This window comes from Rhinoderma darwinii, chromosome 5 (assembly GCF_050947455.1).
Source record: "Rhinoderma darwinii isolate aRhiDar2 chromosome 5, aRhiDar2.hap1, whole genome shotgun sequence".
Taxonomy (NCBI): Eukaryota; Metazoa; Chordata; class Amphibia; order Anura; family Rhinodermatidae; genus Rhinoderma; species Rhinoderma darwinii.
In genome coordinates this window covers 43,527,836-43,551,986 of record NC_134691.1, presented here as the reverse complement: position 1 = coordinate 43,551,986, position 24,151 = coordinate 43,527,836, and the positions used below count along the sequence as shown (strand labels likewise).

The following is a 24,151-nucleotide window of genomic DNA, read 5'->3' as shown; positions in this document are numbered from 1 at the left end:
ATTTTTATTACTACTAGTTCCTTTATTCACTTTTGACATGTTTTCTCTTTATATTTTTTTTCACTTACCGTATTTTTCGGACTACAAGACGCACCTGACTATAAGGTTTTAGACTACAGAAAATAGGAAAAAATGTCATATTTTACTTCTTTTACAAAGAAAAAAAACTATTTGGTCAGTTTCGCCACATTCTGAGAGCCATAACTTATATTTTTCCAACGTTTGGGCGGTGTGAGGTCTTATTTTTTGCGGGACAAGCTGTAGTTTTTATTAGCACCATTTTTTTTGGTACATACGATCTTTTTTATTTCATTCTTTTTAGTGCTATGGTGACCAAAAGAGAACGATTCTGGGGTTTTAAATTCACTTTTTTAACGTCATTCACTGTGTGAGTCAAATAATGCTATATTGTAATAGTTTTGGACTTTTACGGACGCAGTGATACCAATTTTTTTTATTTTTACATTGTGCTTGGAGAAAAATGGGAAAAGGTTTTTTTGTTTCTTTTTTACTTTTAAATTTTTTTTACACTCCTGAAAATGTATAGATTTTTTTTTACACATTTTATTAGTTCCCCTAGGGGACTTGAAATAGCTATCATTAGATCGCTAGTACAATACACTGCAATACATGGATGAGTTACGGAAACAGCATTACTCGCTGAGCTACGCTATTTCCGTAACTACTATTCAGTTCTATGGGAGTTACGGAAACTGCGTAGCTGAGCGAGTTACGCTGTTTCTGTAACCAGGAAGTGGCCGAAAGACAGCGAAGCCAGGTAAGATAGAACAGGGTTTAGGGGGCCCCGTTCTAGAGATCGGTGCGGGTCCCATTTATCTGACATTTATGACATATAGCTAAATGGCCAGGAACAGCCAGAACCTGACACCTGCAGTGTATGGAGCGGGCTCAGCGCGTACATCATCCCCTCCCCGCTCCATGATGTGCCGGCACATCACGGGTCGGGAAGAGGTTACGTAAGGAGCGGTCAGGGGGCTCGGCGCTGCCAGGTCCCTTGGCTGCCGACTATAAGACGCAGGGGCTATTTAGCAAGATTTATTCTTGCTAAAAACTGCATCTTATAGTCCGAAAAATACGGTATATATTTTTCACTTATATTTGCACATCGTCCATTTGTTTGTCATGCTAATCCCATAGTAAATTTTTTTACTTTGTTGTATTACTATACGGCAGCTGACATGTAGATGTGATGTATTTGTATTTTTGTCTTCTATATTTACGGTATTCACATATGACATTTTAGTATACTTTGTACATCTTTGATATCCTTTTTCTTTTGACATTTTTATTGCATGATCACTGGTATCTCTATTTTTGTACTCCCTTCTGTATCGGCAGTGCTGTCCTTTGCTCCATCTTTCTCGTTGGTGCCTCTCTATGTCTATTTTCTCTACAGCTGTTTAGCGGACGCAGGCTGCGCATGCGCTGATCTCACCTCATCCCTCGGTGCTGATTTGTATCGGTGTTGCCTTGACTATAGACCAGTGACATTTTAGGTCATCACGTACGGTCATAACACTAATCAAAGCGCTCGCGAGATGTGGGCGTGCTCATCATGGCAGGGCTGCGCCGCCGCTTTAAGCGGTTTTGGATATTTTCATCAAGGACGCACCATTCGTGTCATATATATACCCTGGTTGTTTTAACCTCATTAGCCTCCTGGCGAAGCCACATGCGAAACGCGCGTTGAGTCCTTTCCTGGGGTGCTCCTATCTCCTCCAGTTGCATTTCGCATTCTTTTGTATCCATCATGACTAAGGGTATGCATTAACTTTTTAGTTATCAGGATTTTTTTTGTATATCACTTATGTCTGGCTTTTGGGCTTCAGGCTGCATTTATATATCCTTGACCAGGTATTTCTATCTGGGTACATCCATTTGAGTATAGTGGGGTTATTTCCCCACTCGCTATACCCAGCTAGACATCCTTTGTCATTGATTGGCATGCATTATGATATATATTTCATTTGGTTATGGATAGGTTATAATTGGTATTATCCACTGTCCTTGCTTACTTTGGTTCAGGCACATATTCATTCTATACTGGATATTGTATAGGCACCCACTTTCTGTGTATTACATCTTGCGCTCTCATTTTTAACTGTATTTGTTATGCAATGTATTTTGACATTTTTGCTATTAAAGTCATATTTGTATTACTACTTGGGCATGCTATCCTTCTGTTTTTGGGATACCATTGTAGGTTCTCATGTATGTAGTTGAAGGGCCGCTTCATGTTTTGATTAGTGGAGTTTTTTTTAGGTTGTGTAACTACAAAGAAAACCTCAAACAAACAAAAAAAAAAGAAGAGCTAGGCCTAAGACTTTTAGGCCCTGTCACACAGACTTTTTTTGCAGGCAGAAAATTCAGAAAAATCACCTCTCGTTTTTTTTAAGTGGTTTTGCACCACAGGCGTTTTTTTGCCGTGAATTTTGCCGCAATTTTTTACCTCTTCCTTCAACAGACAAAGGAAAAAACCACAAGCTTTTTTTGCCATAAAACGCGTCAAACGGTGCGACCGTTTGCAATGTTTTTTTCCGTCTCCCATTGATTTCAATGGGGTATTTGAGGCGGAAAGATAGGGCGTGTCGCTTCTTTTTTCCGCGGGAAAAAAACGTCTCCACCTCCTATGAAATGAATGGGAGGCAATTTCACCCGTTTTTTGTCGCAGTTTCCGCGGCAAAAATCACGTCAAAACTTTATGTGAACAGGGCCTTATAAGTAAAAGGTAGTTTTTGTAAACGTTTGGACCTTTTCAATATTAGTCATTTGTTTTATGGTTATATATATTGTTATATATGGTCACTTGACATGCAGTTTTACTGTATATTGTAATCGTTCATTTCACACTTATCAGCTGTACTTAGAGTGAGGGGACGGGTGACTTATTACCATGTCTTTTTCGTGCCTTATATTAGCTTGTGCACTTTATGACGAAATGAGATTCTGTACATATTTTCTTTAACCACTTCCTGACCAGAAGCTTCACTCCCCTTCCTGACCAGGCACATTTTCAAGTTTTAGCTATGTGCCAATTTAGTAGCAAATTGTTGTTCTAAACTATAAACACTTATAAATAGATTGTTCATTATAATAATCTTTGTTTATACAGCAGAAACATTTTTATAATTTTTGTAGATAGATTTGATAAAATAATACATTTTGAACAGTGATGTCAGGAGCAGAGCATTTTCTCAGGTAGAGTGCTAGTAGCACTCTGCCCGGGACTTTGGCTGTGGGGTTGCCTCTGACATCACTATGCATATACGGAAAGTGACGTCAGGGGCTTCCCCAGAGACGGAGTCCCGGAGCAGAGCCTTTACTAGCGCTCTGCCCAGGACTTCAGCTCGGCTCCGGACATCACGATCCATATATGGACAGTGACGTAAGGAGCAGAGCAGGAGTCCCAGACAGAGTGCTAGTAGTGCTCTGCCCAGGACTATGGCTCTGGAGTTGCCCCTGACTATACGGTCAATATCTGGACAGTGATGTCAGGGGCTGCTCCTGACACGGAATCCCCAGTCAGAGCGTCGGCAATGTTCTGGCTGGGGATTCCAGTCCTAGAGGGAGCCCCAAAGGCACTAGCTACAGGGAAAGGGGCTGTGTGGAACTACCAGAGGGCATTAACCCCTTCCCTCTTTAGCCACTTTTGACCTTCCTGACAGAGCCTCATTTTTCAAATTTGACATGTTTCACTTTGTGGTAATAACGTCGAAATGCTTTCACCTATCCGGGCGATTCTGAGATTGTTTTCTCGTGACACATTGGACTTTAAGATAGTGGTAAAATTTGGTCGATACATTCAGTATTTAATTGTGAAAAACACGAAAATATAGTGAAAAATTGCAAAAATTAGCATTTTTCTCAATTTAAATGTATCTGCTTGTAAGACAGGCAGTTATACCACACAAAATAGTTGCTAATTAACATCCCCCATATGTCTACTTTAGATTGGCATCGTTTTTTGAACATCCTTTTATTTTTCTATGACCTCACAAGGCTTAGAACTTTAGCAGCAATTTCTCACATTTTCAAGAAAATTTCAAAAGGCTATTTTTACAGGGGCCAGTTCAGTTGTGAAGTGGTTTTGAGGGCCTTATATATTAGAAACCCCCAAAAAGTCACCCCATTTTAAAAACTTCACCCCTCAAAGTATTCAAAACAGCATTTAGAAAATGTCTTAACCCTTTACACATTTCACAGGAATGAAAGCAAAGTAGATGTGAAATTTACAAATTTCATATTTTTTTGCAGAAATAAATTTGTAATAATTTTTTTTTTATAACACAGAAGGTTTTACCAGAGAAATGCAACTCAATATTTGTTGCCCAGTTTCTGCAGTTTTAGGAAATATCCCACATGTGGCCGTAGCGTGCTACTGGACTGAAGCACCGGCCTCAGAAGCAAAGGAGCACCTAGTGGATTTTTGGGCCTTATTTTTGTTAGAATATATTTTAGGCACCATGTCAGGTTTGAAGGGCTCTTGCAGTGCCAAAACAGTGAAAATCCCCCAAAAGTGACCCCATCTGGGAAACTAGACACCTCAAGGAAATTATCTAGGGGTGTAGTGAACATTTTGACCGCACAGGTTTTTTACAGAAATTATTGGAAGTAGGCTGTGAAAATGATAATCTAAATTTTTTCAAAGAAAATGTAGGTTTAGCTAATTTATTCTCATTTCCACAAGGACTGAAGGAGAAAAAGCATAAAATTTGTAAAGCAATTTCTCCCGAGTAAAACAATACCCCACATGTGGTAATAAATGGCTGTTTGAACACACGGCAGGGCTTAGAAGTGAAAGAGCGCCATTTGGCTTTTGGAGTCCACATTTAGCAGGAATGGTTTGCGGAGGCCATGTCGCATTTACGAAGCCCCTGAGGGGACAAAAAAACAGTGGAAACCCCCCACAAGTGACCCCATTTTGGAGACTACACCAATTGAGGAAATTATCTAGGGGTATAGTGAGCGATTTAACCCCACAGTTTTTTTGCAGAAAATATTGGAATTAGGCCCTGAAAATAATAATCTACATTTTTTCAAAAAAAAATCTAGGTTTAGCTAATTTTTTCTCATTTCCAGAAGGACTGAAGGAGAAAAAGCACCACAAAATTTGTAAAGCAATTTCTCCCGAGTAAAACAATACCCCACATGTGGTAATAAACGGCTGTTTGGACACACGGCAGGGCTTAGAAGGGAAAGAGCACTATTTGGCTTTTTGAGATCACATTTAGCAGGAATGGTTTGCGGAGGCCTTGTCACATTTGCAAAGCCCCTGAGGGGACAAAACAATGAAAACGCCCAAAAAGGGTCTCCATTTAGGAAACTACACCTCTTGAGGAATTCATCTAGGGGTGTAGTGAGCATTTTGACCCCACAGATGTTTCATAGAATTTATTAGAATTAGGCAGTGAAAATAAAAACAGTCCTTTTTCTTCAATAAGACGTAGCTTTAGCGCAAATTTTTTCATTTTCTCAACAAATAAAGGAAAAAAAGAACCCAAAATTTGTAAAGCAATTTCTCCCGAGTACGGCAATACCCCATATGTGGTCATAAACTGCTGTTTGGGCAAACGGCAGGGCTCAGAAGGAAAGGACCGCCATTTGAAGTGCAGATGTTGCTGGATTGGTTTCTGGGCGCCTGTGGGCCCAAAACAGTGGAAACCCCCCAGAAGTGACCCCATTTTGGAAACGACACCCCTCAATTCATTTACCAAGGGGTGTAGTAAGCATTTTAACCCTGCAGGTGTTTTGTAGAAATTAGTGTTCACTCGATGTTGCAGAGTGAAAATTGGATTTTCTTCCATAGATATGCCAATATGTGGTGCCCGGCTTGTGCCACCATAACAAGACAGCCCTCTAATTATTATGCAGTGTTTCCCGGTTTTAGAAACACCCTACATGTGGCCCTAATCTTTTGCCTGGACATATGACAGGGCTCAGGAGTGAAGAGTACCATGCGGAGTGGAGGCCTAATTTGGCGATTTACAAAGTATTGGTTCACAACTGCAGAGGCTCAGATGTGAAATAATAAAAAGAAACCCCTGAGAAGTGACCCCATTATGGAAACTGCACCCCTCAAGGCATTTATTAAGGGGTGTAGTGAGCATTTTCACCCCACAGGTCTTTTCCATAAATGAATGCACTGCGGATGGTGCAAATTAAAAATGTATATTTTTCCCTAGATATGCCATTCAGTGGCAAATATGTCATGCCAAGCTTATGACACTGGAGACACACACCCCAAAAATTGTTAAAAGGGTTCTCCCGGGTATGACGATGCCATATTTGTTGAAGGAAACTGCTGTTGGGGCACGCTGTAGGGTTCAGAGCCGAGGGAGCACCATTTGGCTTTTGGAGAGCGGATTTTGCTTGGTACTAAATTTGTTTGAGTATTGCTGGTGTTTTATAATGTGGGGGTACATGTAAGCGGGGCGGAGTATATAAGAGGCATAGTCAGGTGGTATGAAAAAAATAAAATGATCCATAGATGTGTGTTACGCTGTGACACAATCCTTTCTGCACAGGCCGGTGTCGCACTGATATATGGCGTCCTTTATTATCCCCCTTTTGGTCCACACTCTGCACCTTTGTAGTTTGAGGAATTTTGCTGGTAAGTGTTGTCCTGGTATAATACGGGCACCGTCGCTTCCAGCGGATATGTTTGGGCTCTCCCTTTCCTGGTTCCCTAATTTTAGGTCCTTGATAAATCGCCTCTTCAAACTGAAGAAATGTTCCCCTCGGGCAACACTGCATATTTTTTTTATTTCCTGACTTATTGGAGCCATAACTCATTTTATTTTTCATAGACGTAGTGGTATGAGGGCTGGTTTGTTGCGGGATGAGCTGTAGTTATTATTGGTACCATTTTGCGGTACATGCGACTTTTTGATCACCTTTTATCCTATTTTTTGGGATGCCAGGTAAACAAAAAAATGCAATTCTGGCACAGCTTTTTTCTTTTTTTTTTATACAGCGTTCACCTTGCGTTATAAATTACATGTTACCTTTATTCTGCGGGTCAGTACGATTCCGGCGATACCAAATTTATAGAACTTTTTTATGTTTTACAACTTTTTTCACAATAAAATTACTTTTGTAAAAAGAATGTATTTTTTTTTCTGTCGCCAAGTTGTGAGAACCATAACGTTTTAATTTTTTTGTCGACGGAGGTGTATGAGGGCTTGTTTTTTGCGGGACGAGCTATAGTTTTTATAGGTACCATTTTTGGATACGCGCGACTTTTTGATCACTTTTTATTCTAATATTTGTAGGGCAAAGTGACTAAAAAACAGAAACTCTGGTAACGTTTTTTACGTTTTTTTTTACGCTGTTCACCGCGTGCAATAAATAATACAATATTTTGATACCTCAGGTCGTTACGGTCGCGGCGATACCAAATACATATGGTTTATTATTATTTTTCAATAATAAAGGACTTGATAAGAGTAAAAGGGGGATTGTGTTTTATTTGATTACTTGAAACTTTTATTGTTTTCAAACTTTTATTTTTTGCACTTTTTATTACACTTTTTTATACTTTTTTTACACTTTTCTTCAAGTCCCACTAGGGGACTTGAAGGTCCAAGGGTCAGATTTTTTTTTTTCTAATACATTGCACTACCTATGTAGTGCAATGTATTAGATCTGTCAGTCATTCACTGACAGCAAGCCGATTAGGCTTCGCCTCCCGGCGGGGCCTAAATCGGCTTCCGTAATGGCAGAGCAGGAGACCATTGTGTCTCCTGTTGCCATAACAGCAGTCGCCAGTCCCGATTGCCTGTCAGGGCTGGCGATCTGCTAGTAACCGCTACGATGCAGCAATCGCTTTCGATTGCTGCATCGAAGGGGTTAATGGCAGGGATCGGAGCTAGCTCCGGTTCCTGCCGTTACAGGTGGATGTCAGCTGTACAGTACAGCTGACTTCCACCGCTGACGACGCCGGATCAGCTCCTGACCCGGCGACATCTTGTCGGCAGCTACGGAAGCCGATCAGGCTCCGCCGCCGGGCGGATCTTGACCGCCTTCGGTGCTAGGCAGACCGGGAGGCCAGTATTAGGCCTCCGGTTGCCATTGTAGCCACCGGAACCCCGGCAATTTCATTGCTGGGGCTCCGATGAGCTGTAAACACCTTAAGTGCAGCGATCGCGTTTGAGCGCTGCACTTAAGGGGTTAATGGCGGGGATCGAAGCTAATTTCGGTCCCCGCCGTTACAGTCGGATGTCAGCTGTAAGATACAGCTGAGATCCGGTGATGATGGCACCGACTCAGCTTCTGAGCCGGTGCCAAACATTTGACGTACATGTACGGCATTTTGCGGGAAGTCAATGCTTTCCATGACGTACATGTACGGCAAATGTCGGGAAGGGGTTAAATTTATGGGGGTACAAACTTGGGGCCTAACTTCTATATGGGGCATAAACAGGGCCTAACCTCTATATGGGGCACAAAGTGACATTTTCTGCCATTTTACTGCCGCTGTGAGGGGCCTACTAAGTCTGTGTCGCCCAGGGGCCCACATAAACCTGGAGCCGGCCCTGCAACATACTGATCTCCCCTTCTAACAGGCTGTGAGGGAGACAGTACAAACACTATAAGGCCTTATTCAGACTAACGGGAAATACGTCCGTGCAACGCGTGTGATTTTCACGCGCGTCGCACAGACCTATATTAGTCTATGGGGCCGTGCAGGCAGTTGCGAGATTTTTCCGCAGCGCGAGTCTGCTGAAAAAAAGTCACGACAGGTCCGTTCTTTGGGCGTTTTTCGCGCATCACGCACCCATTGAAGTCAATGGGTGCGTGAAAATCACGCGCACCACACGGAAGCACTTCCGTGGGACGCACGTGATTCGCGCAACAGCTGTGAAAAGGTTGAATGAAAACAGAAAAGCACCACGTACTTTTCTGTTTACAAACATCCAAATGGAGTGTCATAATGAGGGCGGCTGCGCGAAAAGCACTCAGCTGCGCATCATACGCTGCTGCCACACGGAGCTGTTAAGTGCCTTTTGCGCAGGCAAAACGCCGAGTTTTTTGCCTGCGCAAAAACGGCACGCTCGTGTGAATCCAGCCTAAAAGTTTGTTACTTACTAGCAAACGTTTTCGTGATCGCTGTGACTGGACGCCACATTGATCACATGTCGGAGACCATGCTGATCTGTGTTTAGGTAAAAAACTTAACGATCTCATCTGTATACAGGCAGTGGGGTCACGGAGCCCTGATGAAGCGGAAAGAGCCATGGACATTATAAAATGTCCTTGCAGTGATATGTGTGCATAATTATCTGATTGGTGGGGGGGTCCATTCGCTCGGATCCCCACCAATCACAAGAATGGGCATACATTAATTTCTATGGGGCAGCACCATAGAAATAAATGAATCGGTGACCGAGAAAACACACTACCGCTCCATTCCTATGGGGCTCCCAGGAACAGCAAAGGTAAGCCCGATCTCGTGATCGGTGGGGGTCCCAGCAGTCAGACCCCCCCTGATCAGGTATTTATCATCATTATCTATCCTGTGGATAGGCGATAAATGAGGATTATGGGAAAACCCCTTTTATGTCTACAGAATGTTTTACATCCTGTTAAATAGGATGTGTCATAGAGACAGGCCCCTTCATACTAAGGCAGGTATTAAAATAAGCTGGAGGGTACCATTATACCCACTGAGGAACCCCCAAACTCCAGATTGAAGAGCTCCTGCTGTATTCGGATCAGTACATCCCTCTTGGTCAAGATGAAACAGGTCGTCTGATCTTCCACAATGAATTACGATACAAAGCTCCACCAAACTGGATTTCTCGGGGTGGTCAGTGGGTGCTCCCAGCAGCTTAGGTTTAGTAAGCCATATGACAAATGTCCTAATATGAAGAGGTTTCTCTCCATGAAAGACTCTCTTTCAATCGTTTCCCAGAAACCGCTGAACCATAAAAAGACGGATATCTAAAGCTCAGACAAGCCCAATTCACCTTCAGAATACACAATAGGTGGTCTGTACCTGCAGAGGTCACATGAGATACACCTGCTTTATCTTTTTAAATGACCTAAGATATAAGTAGAACTTAGGTTTAAAGGAGGGGTGAGGGGTAAGGGGACACACGCAGATAGAAGTACATGCAAAAGACCAAGCTTACTAAAGCATGTATACAATTACATGGATGGGGAAAGAATCACGAGAAGAAAAGCAGCCGAATGGTAGCTTGCAGGTATTGGAGCCTGAAATCTCTGCATGAACGTTATAACCTATAAACATACGTAAGGCACATAAGATACAAACAAAGTACCTGATCATTTCCCTGCAAGAAAATTTGGGTGCTGCCCTGAAAAGGGAACACCTAAGCTGGAGCGTTCCCTTAGACCAGGGGGCAGCAACCTTCTGCACTCCAGCTGTTGTAAAACTACAATTCCCAGCATGCCCTGGCAGTCTTTGGCTGGAATAATAAAGCATTTAGCTGGGAGTTGTAGTTTCACAAAAGCTGGAGGGTCGAACGTTTCTGACCCCTGCCTTAGACTAATATCACAATATAATATGGACCCATAGGGACTTCGTACATGGTCCTTACACAAAGGATGATGCAAAGTCACAGCACTGCGTATTATAGGATTATCACCCTATTACGTCATCATATAGTGATAAACACTGAATCAACTATCTATAGTCTATGGAATTATCAGATCATATATTTCTTTATATATACACAGGAGACAACTCACATTTTGTAGATTTTCCTGCTTTTCCGTTGCCTCGGTTTTTTTCGCTTTGTTGGCTGTCCTGCGTCTCTGATGAAGACTTTTTCCTCTGCCTCAGTTCTGCTTGTGAACATTGTGAATTTAAACAAATAGTTTATTAGCCAGTAGTTCATCATATTGGTATAGGGAAATCATGGGAACGATCATTGGTTAGTACAACCTTTCTTAACGCGACACTGAGAAGGTGGTGCTTTATATTAAAAGGCATCAATAAGATGCCCTTAAAGGGTAACTAAAGTTTTTAAAAAACTTTTGACATGTCATAGTTATACATCAGACGTTTTCATCAGTGGGGGTCCAAGCACTGAGACCCCTACCGATCACTAAAACGAAGCGACAGAAGCGCACGGGTGAGCGCTGTCCTGCTTCGCTGCTGATCGGTGTTTCTCAGAAAGCAGAGCGAGTGGTGTATGGACCCATAGACTTTCTATTGAGCCCATATACCATATACCTTTCAAGAAAAGCTGATCAGAAACTAAACGGCACAGCGCTCACCTGAGCGCTTTTGCCGCTTTGTTTTAGTGATCGGTCGGGGTCCTTGGACCTCCACCAATTAAAACTTCTGACATGTCCAAAGCTATTTAAAAGTTTAGTTACCCTTTAAAGGGGTAAAACAAAAAAATAAAATGTTGTGCAAATGTAAATACACCCTTACGCCCAGTTATTATTTATTCATACATTTCCAGGAGGAATATCAGAGGAACGATACAGAATTCTAAGAAAAAGTGCTCCAGACGCAGAAGACTTTAGCATGTTGGATCAGCTTTTGTCCCATTTCACTATTCAATTATAAACTTGCATGCATTGCAGATTTGGTAGTGAATTTAACCCTTTGCATGCTTTGGATTTGAAAAAAACTCACAGCAAGTCCTAAAGTCATTATTTTGTCTTTGTGTGAATGGTATTTTGTAAAATTGCATTGCACTGTACATCGTTGCAGATTTTCAGATAATCCATCCGTGTGAACATGGCCTCATGCCCACTTCAGTTTTTTCATCATGGTGCCATCCGTTTTATTAACTGATAGCACCCGGACACATTCATTTCAATGGGGTCATGCACACTTCCGCCGTTGTCTTAACGGAACCGTGCGGCCGTTCCGTCAGAAATCGAACAGGTCTTAGGCCTCATGCACACGACCGTGTTTTTGCGTCCGCAATTCCCCCGCAAATCCACGGGAGAATTGCGGACCCATTCTTTTCTATGGGGCCGTGCACACGACCGTAGTTTTTGCGGTCCGTGCACGGCCCGGGAACCCGGACCACAGAAAGTACGGACATGTCCTATTATGGTCCGGAGTTGCGGTCCGGGCTCATTGAAAACAATGGCCCGGCCATGTGCATGTGCGGGCGGCTTGCGGCTGACAGTCCGCTGACAGTCCGCAGCCGGCCGACACGAAAATCACGGGCGTGCACACGGCTACGGTCGGGCTACGGTCGTGTGCATGAGGCCTAACTCTTGTCTGTTTTTGACAGAACAGCCTTGGCCTTTTCATTGATTTGGTCCGTGAAACAACGGACTGTACACAGAAGCCGTGTGCGGTGTTTCACGTATCCGTCATTAGGGTCCGTACGACGGAAGTGTGCATGAGGCCTAAGAAACGCATCTAAAGATGTACATAGATTTGGGATAGGATATGCTGTGCTCTCTCTTTTTAGAAACAAGAAGCGCAACCACAGAAAAAGCCTCAGCGATGTTACTACTTCCTACAGACGTATGGAGCTGGGTTAAGCTATTGTATATTAAAAAGAAATAAAATTTGCGTCATTTTTTTTCTAACAATTCTAACGATCCTAGAACAGTTTCTATACCACATTGTGATACGGCATGGAAATCACAAGAATATTTACACGGCTCTGACTACAATTGTTTTTACCCACAGATTGCCACCGAAAAAAATAAAAAACACCTCAGCGGAACCCGAGGGACCACATTGTGAGTCAAGCACCACTGGTATCCGTCGTCTGACAGATCCGGCACCGCATCACGACTTCCATTATAAACAGAAGTCACAGGCAGACGTGAACAGCGATTATCTAGAAAACTGAACTGATGTCATACAACCAAGTATATGGAAATCGCCTGGACAGCAAAGGTTAATTAATATTTCTATACCTGCCTGTACTTACCTTCATCCTCCATTGTAAGACGCTCCTAGAGGGTCTTAAGCAGCCTGGTCAATGAGTGCCCCGCCGACCTCGCTACGTGGATGTCCTGCCTATGGAGCGCAGCATTAGCGGACAGCGTGATCACAACATACAGGGACACTGGCTGGAGGATACAGTAGTAAATCTGCCACGTTCAGACCTTGCATACCTGAAATGATGACAAATAATATATCTATATTACACAAATAATACATATGTATATAATAAGATATCAAGCATTACAGCAAAGCTTAACCTTTGGGGAACCTTCACTTGTATATTGAGGAATTGCATTATGAGCAATTCTCTAATACAACAGGGTACAATAAAGCTCCCACAGGGGCGGTCACCCAGCTGTAAAGACATCCTGAATAGAAGAAGTTGCAGAAGAGGACAATTCAAGGACGTTTTTTGTATATACCTTTTTTATTTTAAGTCAAAATATGCAATAAGGTAAATTAATTAAAGCGACATTACTGTGATTATGGCGTTTCCAGGTGAGGTTATAGAATACACATGCGCTGCAACTTTAAATAAAACCAAAAGAGAGCAGTCACTTGTAATAAGATCACATGAAGCCCAAACAAGTCCCAACAAAGAAGCTGCAATGTCAGCCAAACACAGGAGCTGCAGGATAAAGTCACTTCAGGCTGCCAAGACACAGCACTGGAAGCAAAGGGGTTAACCCTGCACAGTATGCCCCTCAACCTGAGATCCCCCCATTACCAGCTGCAAGTCCTGCTCCTCCTGCTGCTGCAGCTGCTCGGCGCTCTGACTGCACTCTTCGGGGCTGGCTTCATTCACAGCGAGAAAAAAGCAGGAAGTAGACCACCTCAATCAAATGCCTATTCTAGGATCAGAACGTTCATTCTAAAAAAGAGCGAGCGAGGATCTGCTAGAAGGGCTGTCCGTGTTTACGTCCGTATTTTGTAGGGACAGTTTCTACATTGGTTCTATTTTGGAAATAATAAATAGATCTGTATTAATAAATGGACTATATTCTATCATTAAAGTGAATTCCTAGTCCTTAAATGCATATTTGACTCACCCACACACACCATACTTGCAAAACCTCCTGTATTGTCTTTGTCTAAGAGTCTCCCCAAAAGTAGGAGACCCCCTGGACCTCCAGCAAGTCATGAAAATCTCTTGCAAAGCCAGGAGTCTGTTTATCTGAGACACTGCTTTTGGGGCACACTGCTTGGCACCAGTTATGGTGGAACTCTGTTCGATAGGGTACTTTGGCACTTCTCTGACTTTTATGGCATACGCTGGTACTGCTTATTGGGGTACTTTCTTTCTGGCACTGTTTATAGGGCACAGTGCATGTTTGTGGGGGTACTCTGGCTGTCATAGTGGCAGTGGCCTGTATTTGAAGGTATGACGAATATACAAAAACTTGTCCACATGGCGCTTTGCACACCAAAAGTCAGGCTGTGTTCAGATATCGCGATTTGTTGCAGATTTTGATGCAGATTTTTGCGCCAAAGCCAGAAGTAGATCCAGGAGGAAGGAGAAGTATTTCTTACTTTTTATTTCCCATTCCTTTTAAAAACACTTCTGGCTTTGGCTCAAAAATCTGCACTAAAATCTGCAACAAATAACGATGTGTGAACATACCCTTTGTTGCTATCTGCACGCCTGGTTTGTTGCTATTTAATGTATACTTTATTTGTCTATACAGATGACTTTTTGGGATGATTTGTATATGAATGTCTGCTGAAGAATATCGGATGTATGAAATAGTGAAACTTTTGCGCAATAAATCTTGGTTGTCCCCTACTGAAAAGAAACCCCCTCCCCCTCCAGGGATGAACGTAACACCAAGAGTCTGAGCACTAGTTTTATAAGATTCCCAGTCAAGTGGATGTCCAACAATGTAATACATGGTCATGCCAAGACATGCAGAGCGGGAGCTGATCTTTGCCTAGTGGTCCTCGGCTTTGGACCCCACCAAAAAGCCTGAATGCCCTAATAATAGTTCATTTAGAAATGGGACAACCCCTCAATGTTATGTTTGCTGGACTACATTAAGATTTAAATTCACCCATTCACCTCAATTTATGGGCACATCTGGCCGCTGCAGTAGATTACCGCAAAGTACAAGCTACAAAAGAGCGGGAATGTCCCTCTTTGCTGAGAGTTATCGGGGTGCATTTAAAAAACTTTGGTGTATAGGAAAACTGGGCAAATATAAAAGGTCCCACACTAGTCTAAAGCGGGTAGGCTATGATAACAACTCTTTTTCCCTATGTTTGGGGTACACGTCGAGGGTTTTTCTGGCGGTTCAGGCGGTATACATTAGCATACTTTTTTTTTAACGATATTGAAAAGTTTAGCCAACTATACTTTTCAATACAAGGCGATCCCACAAAAAAAAACTTAGTGCAGTGCTATTTTGTCCAGCAAAATGATGTTAAAGTGTAATGGGTTCCTTCGGACGCAGTTGGTTTCTGTCATGCGACGATCTGTCACTTCCCATTTTAACAGAATAACAGAAATCGCATTGCAAATGTGAACAGAGCCTAACTCACATAGGATTTTGTAGACTGGATATAACTATAACAAACTCAGCTGTGAGTGATTGTACAACTTCTCAGCCTCTAGATGAAGACACTGGCCCACATTAAGGCCTCATGCACATGACCGTGTTCGGTCCGTAATATACGGTCTGCATGTCGGACGCATTTCCCGGACAGAACACAGTTCAGGGAGTCGGGCTACTAGCATCATAGTTATCTATGACGCTATGTGTCCCTGCCTCCCCGTGGGAATATTTGTCCCGTACTGAAACATGTTTGCAGTACGGGACAGTAGTCCCGTGGGGAGGCAGTGACTCACAATATCATACATAACTATGATGCTAGTAGCCCGACTCCCTGAACTGTGTTCTGTCCGGGAAATGCGTCCGACATGCGGACCGTATATTACGGACCGAACACCGTCATGTGCATGAGGCCTTAGGGTGCAGTCACACGTGGTGTAAAAATAGTCCACTAAATCCACAACAGTAAATCCGCAGCGGAATTACTTTTGAAGATTTTGTGACGCAATTTCTTTGTACTTGTGTTGCTGATTTCGATGCAGAATCTCACATAGCATTGAAGTCTATGATAACATTCTGCATTCAAAATCCGCAACTCATGCAGAAAACGCTGCGGAAAGTATTTCCGCAGCAGAAAAATTCAGCACGGAAATTGAAACCATGTATGTGTCACAGATTTTGTTAAGGAATAAATGGTGTAAATTTCTGAAGCAGATTTGTCCACAACGAAAGTTACATCTTTAAGCGTAAACTGTGCGGCTGAAATGATGATGTGTGACATTTTAGTGGTAAAATTTGTGTCTTTTCTCATCACTCGCCAAACTTGTAAAATGACGGGAAAATGGGTGTGGTCTCCAAGTAAACTTATTTTAGACCTGTTTTCTTATGTGGAATAGCAGGCATAGATTTTATTTCCTGACGACTGTCAAACAAGTGAAAACGGGCGAAATGTATTAAGAGTTGTGCAGCTTTTAATAAATTTGGCGCAAATCATTCCAAATGCCTCCTTGACTTAGACTGGCAAAGATATGCAAGTCTTAATAAATGTGGGCAACTCTTTCCATTCACTGTCAGCTCAAGAGTTAAGACACATAATATATTGGTTGTGGAATTTATCATTATACATTATAAGGAGGCTTTCTCATCATAGGCCCTATTATGGCATATAAACATCATGGAGGGGAGGATACCCACTCTGTAGCCTCCTTTATGGGGCATATTAGAGCGGCTCCCACTCTGGCAGACCTGGCACGTATTACATGGTGGCTCCTTGCATGGCACTGTGAAATACTACATTGAGTGGCCACACTGAGGTTTTCAGGAAAATGTGCACTGATCACTAGGGGGTTGGAAAGGTTGGACAAGGGGTGATCAGATGATCGCTGAGACGCTTCTTCATTCTAAGAAGGGGTGGTCCAGTTGGGATAACACCTTTGAACTTTACTTGCTTACTTTACTTGATACGGCATAGAGACATATCAGAAGTTTGGATTGATGGGTGTGGGTGCTGAGACACTCACCGTTGCTGAAACGAAGGTGCAGAAGCGCTGAGTGCAATTCACCTTCGGCTGAGATCGGCGCTCCCTGTTAGGCTGAAGGTGACTCACATAGAACATGTATCTGAGCTGTCTTCAGACTGAGGAGGAGCGTATGGTGAAATAGTCTGTATGACATATCAAAAGTTTGCTGAAAGTGCAAGTACTCTTTAACAGTCTGTAACAGTGATGGTGCAAGCACAGGAGTTGTGTTCGCACCATCATTTGCGAGTACCGTTTGTATTATACAGCCGAAACCCTGCTCTAATGGCCTGGATCAGAGATAACTCCTCTCCCGGCTCGTCTTCTTACATTCCGGGCATCTAGGTGGTTAGACATGGGGACTGTCCCTCTGTCACCCTATCGTTGTCCCGTGATATGATCGCACTGTCCCCATGGGTTGCATGCCAGCTGGGGGTCTAACAACAGCCCCCAGGTCTGCTATATACATAAGTAAATAGCTACTTGTCAGTGTAACACTCAAAGGTATAAAATATTGCAATACAGAAGTATTGCAATGTATTATAGAAGAGATCAGAGGACTGCATTTTTAGGTCCCTTGGTGGGTTAAAAAAAGTTGAAAAGGTTTTAGAAAAAATGACAAGAAATTATAAATTTTTCCTTACAAAGTCCTTAATTATTGGAAAAAAATACAAATAAGTACACATAATTGATATCACCGCATCCATAATTACCAATATGATAAAATTAACATATTACTTAGTGCTCAAGCACACGACTGAGAAAAACGGCCCATGTGTCGCCTGGATTTCCCGGCCTGACCGCGGTACAGGTGAACGGGACTCCTGGCATCATAGACATTTTATGATGCTAGGTGTCCCTGCCTCCCCGCGGAACTGCTGTTCCATACTGTGTCATTTTGTTCAGTTCGGAACAGCAGTTCCATGGGGAGGAACTCTGTTTTTCACGTCCCGAAATCGGTCGTGTGCAAGAGGTGTTATCCTGCACTGTGAACACCGTAAAAAAAAAAAAACAATGCCAAAAAATTGGATAAAATGTGATAAAAAATGCACACCAAAATGGTACCAATCAAAACAAATCCTCCCACAACAAACATCATGTCATTTATACTGCATTACAAATGCCGAAAAGCCAAAACCCAAAAAACAAAGCCAAAACCCAAAAAACAATGGTGGAATAGCTGTTTATTTCCACCACCACCCCCAAAATTTTTTATAAAATGATACAATACTTATATGTACCCCAAAATCATGCCATTGAGAAAAAAAAACTTGTGCAGTAAAACACAAGCCCTTATTCAGCTACGTTGATGGAAATATCAAAAAGTTATGGCTATCAGAATGTGAAGATAAAATAATGTGCCCAAACTAGGCAGGGGTGGGATCTAAAAGGTTCTCCTTAGTTCTCCCAAAATGACAACCAGTTCACAGAAACGGAGAGATGAGAGATCCTGATCCGGTCCTCCCTGAACTTTTCCTGACGGGAGCAAGGGGACCTTAAGTTTACTGACCCGCCAATCGTCCCTTTGTCTGTGATGTAGGCGGTGCTATGACGGCATGGCGCCGCAACAGGCCTGAAGCGACAGGAGGGCTGCATCACTGAAGTACGGCGTGGGAACATGGACAGGGGAGTATATAATGTTTATTTATTTTAAAGGCACTGTGTGGCACTTTCAACAGGGGGCACAGTCTATGGTACGTTCTACAGGGTGCAATGTGTGTGACACTATCTACAGAGGGGACAGTGTGTATGATGCTTTCTACTGGGGGAGCGTAGTATGTGGCACAATCTACAGGTGGCACAGTTTGTGGCAATTTTTACAGGGAGCACAATGTGTATGGCATTTCCTACTAGGAGCCGAGTGGGTGTGGCACTACCTACAGAAAACACTGTGTGTGTATGGCACTTTCTACAGGGGGCACTATGTGTGGCACTATAGCCAGGGTGCACAGAGTGTGGCACTATTTACAGTGGGCACATTGTTTGGCACTAACTACAGGGGACACAGTGTGGCACTTTCTACAGTGGACACAGTATGAGGCACTATTTACAGGAGGCACAGTGTGTGGTGCAACCTACAGTCGGCACAGTGTGTGGCGCGCTTTATTTTCAGTGGGCATGGCGTGTGGCACTATTTCTGGTGCCACTGTGTGTCTGTGGCACTTTGTTTTCAGGGGCACAATGTATATAATACAACACAGTTGTATTCTGGGCACAGTGTATCGTGTGACTACATTCAGGGTGCAGTGTGTGGCAGTATGAGAAGTTTGTGTTAGTTTATAGGTGCGGATGTGATGCAAAAGTGAGGAGCCATAGACATCTGGGCGACAAACTCTTCAGAGGTGAGGTGTAGCTGGAAGAAGTCAACGTGACAGGCTGGGCCAAATGAAAAAAAAAAAGAGAACTACTCTAGTCAGAAAAATGTCACCTGTGATTCACTGAATGTTAGGGTATGTTCACACGCTGAGTCAAAAACGGCTGAAAATACGGAGCTATTTTCAGGGGAAAACAGCTCCTGATTTTCAGATGTTTTTTAAGCCACTCGCGATTTTTGCTGCGTTTTTCGCGGTGTTTTTTACGGCCGTTTTTGGAGCTGTTTTCAATAGAGTCTATGAAAAAGAGCTCCAAAACCGTCCCAAGAAGTGACCTGCACTTCTTTTTCGCACCCATTTTCTTACGCGGCCGTTTTGAAAAACTGCCGCGTAAAAAAAACGGCCCATCGGAACAGAAAGTAGTTTTTTGTTTGGAGGCATTCTGCTTCCAAATTTTTCGAGCGTTTACGACCCGAAAATTGGCCGTATGAACATACCCTGACTGTTTATTCTCCCTCTGACCCTGTTGTATTAGTACTGTAGTCACTGTATAATCTTCAGCGAGATGATGGTTGTTTTTTTGTGAAAGTACAACTCCCTTCATATCCCTTACTGTAATGGCCGCCGACGCTCCCACTGCTCCTCGCCGCATATACTTACCTCTTCATGGCGTCATCTGGCTCCTGGTCAATGCCGCATTACTGCCTCCCTCACTGCCACCTTGTTACCCGTGATGAACCTGTTCCACTTGCCCTGACCCTTGGATCTACCAACAGTCAGTGTATGTCTGTCGCCTGCCCTGACCTTTGCTATACATGACCTCTCATTCTGTCTGCTGATTTTGTACTTCGCCTGTTAACGTCAGCCGATGCCAAGGAAGACTGCTCTGGGGGTCATGACCTGGGGTACCCCAGCAGCGGGCCAGATCTCTGTATAGGGGTAAAAGGGCAAATAGATTCCGCTCCCCGGTTTAGCCCCATGTCAAAAGTGGGTTCACACAATCCGCCCTGTCACACTCTCATAATGTACTCTCCTTGTGACTGTTTGCTTAGGCCATTGACCCCGCTGATGTAACCCTGCCTGAAGTTTCTGACTTGTCCCAAGAATTATCTAGGCAACGTATCCGCCAGGATCATGTTTTTTCGCGTTTAAATGCTTTATTCACTCCAGCTGCTCATGTGGCGCAACCGCCACAACCTTAAGCTGCTGCCTTCCTCCCCGCTATGAAGGCGATCCCAAGACTTATAGAGGATTCCTGAACCAACATACAATTTATTTTGAGGTAATAGCGCATCAATTTGCTTCTAACCTGCCCAAGGTAGCCTACATCTTGTCTCTACTGTCTGGTGAGGCACTGGCCTTGGCATCATCATTATGGGAAAGAAACTATTCTATCGTGCTTGACATGCAAGTGTTCCTTACAACTCTTAAAAAGTGTTTGATGAACCAGGTCAGGCATCGTCTGCAGCTTCGTCACTACTCAAACACTGTCAAGGTATCTCTACAGTAGGACAATATGCCTTTAACCATGGAGTTACAGTGGAACAATAAAGCTCTTGTTTTAAAAGGGACTGTCAGTCCGCATCAAGGATGAACTGGCAGGTCGGAATGTAACCGCTACACTGATCGATTTGATTTCCTTGGCTAATCGCATAAACATTCACTTTTATGAAAGGCAATGAGAAACGGGCTGGGTCTGTCGAATACTGTGGTTGGCACCTACTTTTCAGAAACCTCTTCTTGTGTCCACCACTGGCATCGTTAGGACCGGGTTTTTCGGGGCCCAAGCCCCGGATCTTTGCCCCGTGACCCGGATCCCCGAGTGAGTGCCACATAATGGTGTTGCTATGGGGATCGCAGCGGTCGCAATTGCGACTGGGCCCTGAAGCCACAGCACCACGTCTATAAACAGTTACTATAGTAACTGGGACCTATGTAATAACCTACATGGGCCCCTGTTACTATAGAAACTGACTAGTTACTATACTTACCCTCCTCGTTTCGGAACGCAGCAGAGTTCCTGACGTCTTGTCGCATCACGACGCTGTGCTCCACGCACAACATTGCAACGCTGGATGGTGTCAGGATCTCTGCTGTGTCCGGAGCCAAAGAGGAGGGTAAGTACAGCGTTACTGTCTGGGGCCATCTATCTAAGCCTACTGTGTGGTAAGCTTAGCTACAGGGTCTAACAGACAGTATCACACATGGGCCCTGTATCTAAGCCTACCACATGTGTTACTAATGGTTTTTTTTGTGTTTGTGCTTTTTTTACAGGTTCGGATGTTGGACTACGTCGGATTCGAGGACTACTTCGATGACAGCTATTTTCATTTTCAATAAAATGGTTAATGAGGGTTGTGTGTGGGTTTTATATAATATTAGATTCAATAAAATATTTTTTTTATGTGTTTGTATTTTTTTTAAACTTTGTTACTACCGCCTTAGTAATGGCCACTGTCTGACTGACAGCATCCATTACTAAGGTTGGGCTTAGTGTTAGCCGGTGAAAAGGCTAACACTATAACCCCCATTATTACACCGGCCATTTTTCATAACCAGACAGATACAACACAGCAGCAGCAGGTCAGCATTACCAGGGTGGGAAGGGCCACTGTTTTTGGCCCTTCCCAGCCTAATACTACCAGCCTGCGGCCACCCCCGTGCCCGACCATCAATACAGATGGTCGAGTACTGGATTGTACCCAGCTCTTCCCAGCACCCCTGGTGGTGAGCTGAGTACCAGGGTAATAACGGGGGGGTTAACATTACGTTTTTCACTGACTAACACTAAGCCCCAACTTAGTAATGGACGCTGTCAATCAGCCAGCAACCATTATTAAGGCGGTAGTAATAAAGCTTAAAAAAATGCAAGGACATAGAAAAAATATTTTATTGAAATAAAAAATAAAAAACACACAATCCTCGTTAACCATTTAAAAGCATCCTGCTGTTGTGCATTACTGAGGCCCGACTACGGCCGTTGATGGTGGCCCATGTGACCCTTAATCATCGATCAGTGGCGTAGCTAGGGGTTTAGCACAGGGGGGGCGAATCACATCTGAGTAGGCCCAAACCCAGTGGGCCCCCCACACAATATAATGACCCCTTAGTAGCCACCACACAGTATATTGCCCTTATAGCTGCCGCCGCACAGGATAATGCCCCCATAGCTGCCCCTCACAATATAATGCCCCTATAGCTGCCCCGACATAGTATAATGCCCCTATAGAGCCTCCCTATACAGTATAATGTCCCTAAAGCTGTCCCTCCGCACAGAGTAAAGCCCCTATAGCTGCCCCCACACAGAGTATAATGACCCCTTAGTGCCCCCCACACTGTATAATGCCACTATAGCTTGCCCATAGAGTATTTTGCCCCATAGCCTCCCCCCATACCCAGTAGTACTCAAGTATCCCCATTCCTGCGACGAGTGGAGGAGATCCCCCTACTCCACTGGTCTGTGCAGTGTGTGGCTCGGCATAGACAGGTGCGATGACATCACTACCTGCTCACGGCCGACGTTACATAGTGAAAGCTGGAGCAAGAAGCCATCAGATCCCTTCTCCAGCATTGGATTCAACTGTATCTGTGTCCTGAGTAAGCAAATACAGTTGAAATCGGGACATACCACCGCTGGAGGTCTTCACACGACCGAGCAGGGGGTCTCGACCCACAGTTTGGGAACCACCGGTCTAATGCATACATCGAGAAATCCTCCTGACATATACCACTGCAAACGCAAAGTTAATAACCATTACCAAACCCTATCCACTAGGTGGCAGAAAAGTATAGTTTTATTGCCATAGCGTCACAGGTGACATTACAGCTCTTTTCTGTCACATATTAGAGGAGCGATTTTGTGCATCTATAGTAACCTGTATGTACAAAATACCTGCCACGTTAGGTTTTCCAGGCAATAATACCTGATTGTGGGAGTGATCTTCTCAACGTCAGTTCTGAGGCTCATAACTTATGTTTTTTTTTGCGTCAATGGTGTGAGGGTTTATTTTGTTTATTTTAATATTTTTTAGTCCCACTAGGGGGCTTGAATAAGCGATCACTTGATCGCTGGTACAATACATAATAGGCCCCCAGCTGCCATAACAACCGATAGGCTCGCCAGAATCGCATGACAGGGGGAGGGGAGATGGGATTTCCTAAGGTCTACGCGCTGCGGTCACTATTGACCGTGGCATCTAAGTGGTTAAACTGCCTCGGTAAGAGTTATCTCGTCAGTAATGTACAGCCAACACCCACTCTTGAGCCCACTCCATATTCCCCCCTCTCGACTATGACGTACATATACGTCAAAAGTTGGGAAGGGTTTAACGTTAAAGGCGTTGTCTGTTTTGGACAATTCCATGTTATTAGAAGGGTACCGTGATAATGAGACGGTCACAGGGTGCCCTGGCGCTGGAACACCCAGCGATTAGCTGTCATCTGTGGAGTAACCTGGCAGTAACACAGTTTTTATTTAAAGGGTAAGGCTGGATTCACACGAGCATGTTACGTCCGTAATGGATGGAACGTATTTCGGCCGCAAGTCCCGGACTGAACACAGTGCAGGGAGCCGGGCTCCTAGCATCATAGTTATATACGATGCTAGGAGTCCCTGCCTCGCTGCAGGACAACTGTCCCGTACTGAAAACATGATTACAGTACGGGACAGTTGTCCGGCAGCGAGGCAGGACTCCTAGCATCATACATAACTATGATGCTAGGAGCCCGGCTCCCTGCAGTGTGTTCGGTCCGGGACTTCCGGCCGAAATACGTTCCGTCCATTACAGACGTAACATGGTCGTGTGAACCCAGCCTAACGGGAAAGCCAAGCAGTTGGTGTACATAGACTTTCTATTGAAC

General features: G+C 43.7%; 1 protein-coding gene across 3 annotated transcripts in view; it reads right to left on the bottom strand.

Annotated features, from left to right (window-relative positions):
* The window catches only part of DPY19L4 (dpy-19 like 4), a 63,630-nt gene extending 40,622 nt beyond the window's left edge, over positions 1-23,008 (bottom strand). The window contains exons 1-3 of one of the 3 annotated variants that reach the window (XM_075825927.1): positions 22,920-23,008; positions 12,900-13,086; positions 10,735-10,833 (exon numbers count right to left, since the gene is read on the bottom strand). In XM_075825927.1, the coding sequence (XP_075682042.1) occupies positions 10,735-10,833; positions 12,900-12,912 (112 nt within the window). In that variant the 5' untranslated portion in view covers positions 12,913-13,086; positions 22,920-23,008. Of the gene's footprint in view, positions 1-10,734; positions 10,834-12,899; positions 13,087-13,643; positions 13,731-22,919 lie in introns of those variants that run through there. The other 2 variants (XM_075825926.1, XM_075825928.1) reach the window with 2 other exon arrangements.
* Positions 23,009-24,151: the final 1,143 nt, after the last annotated feature.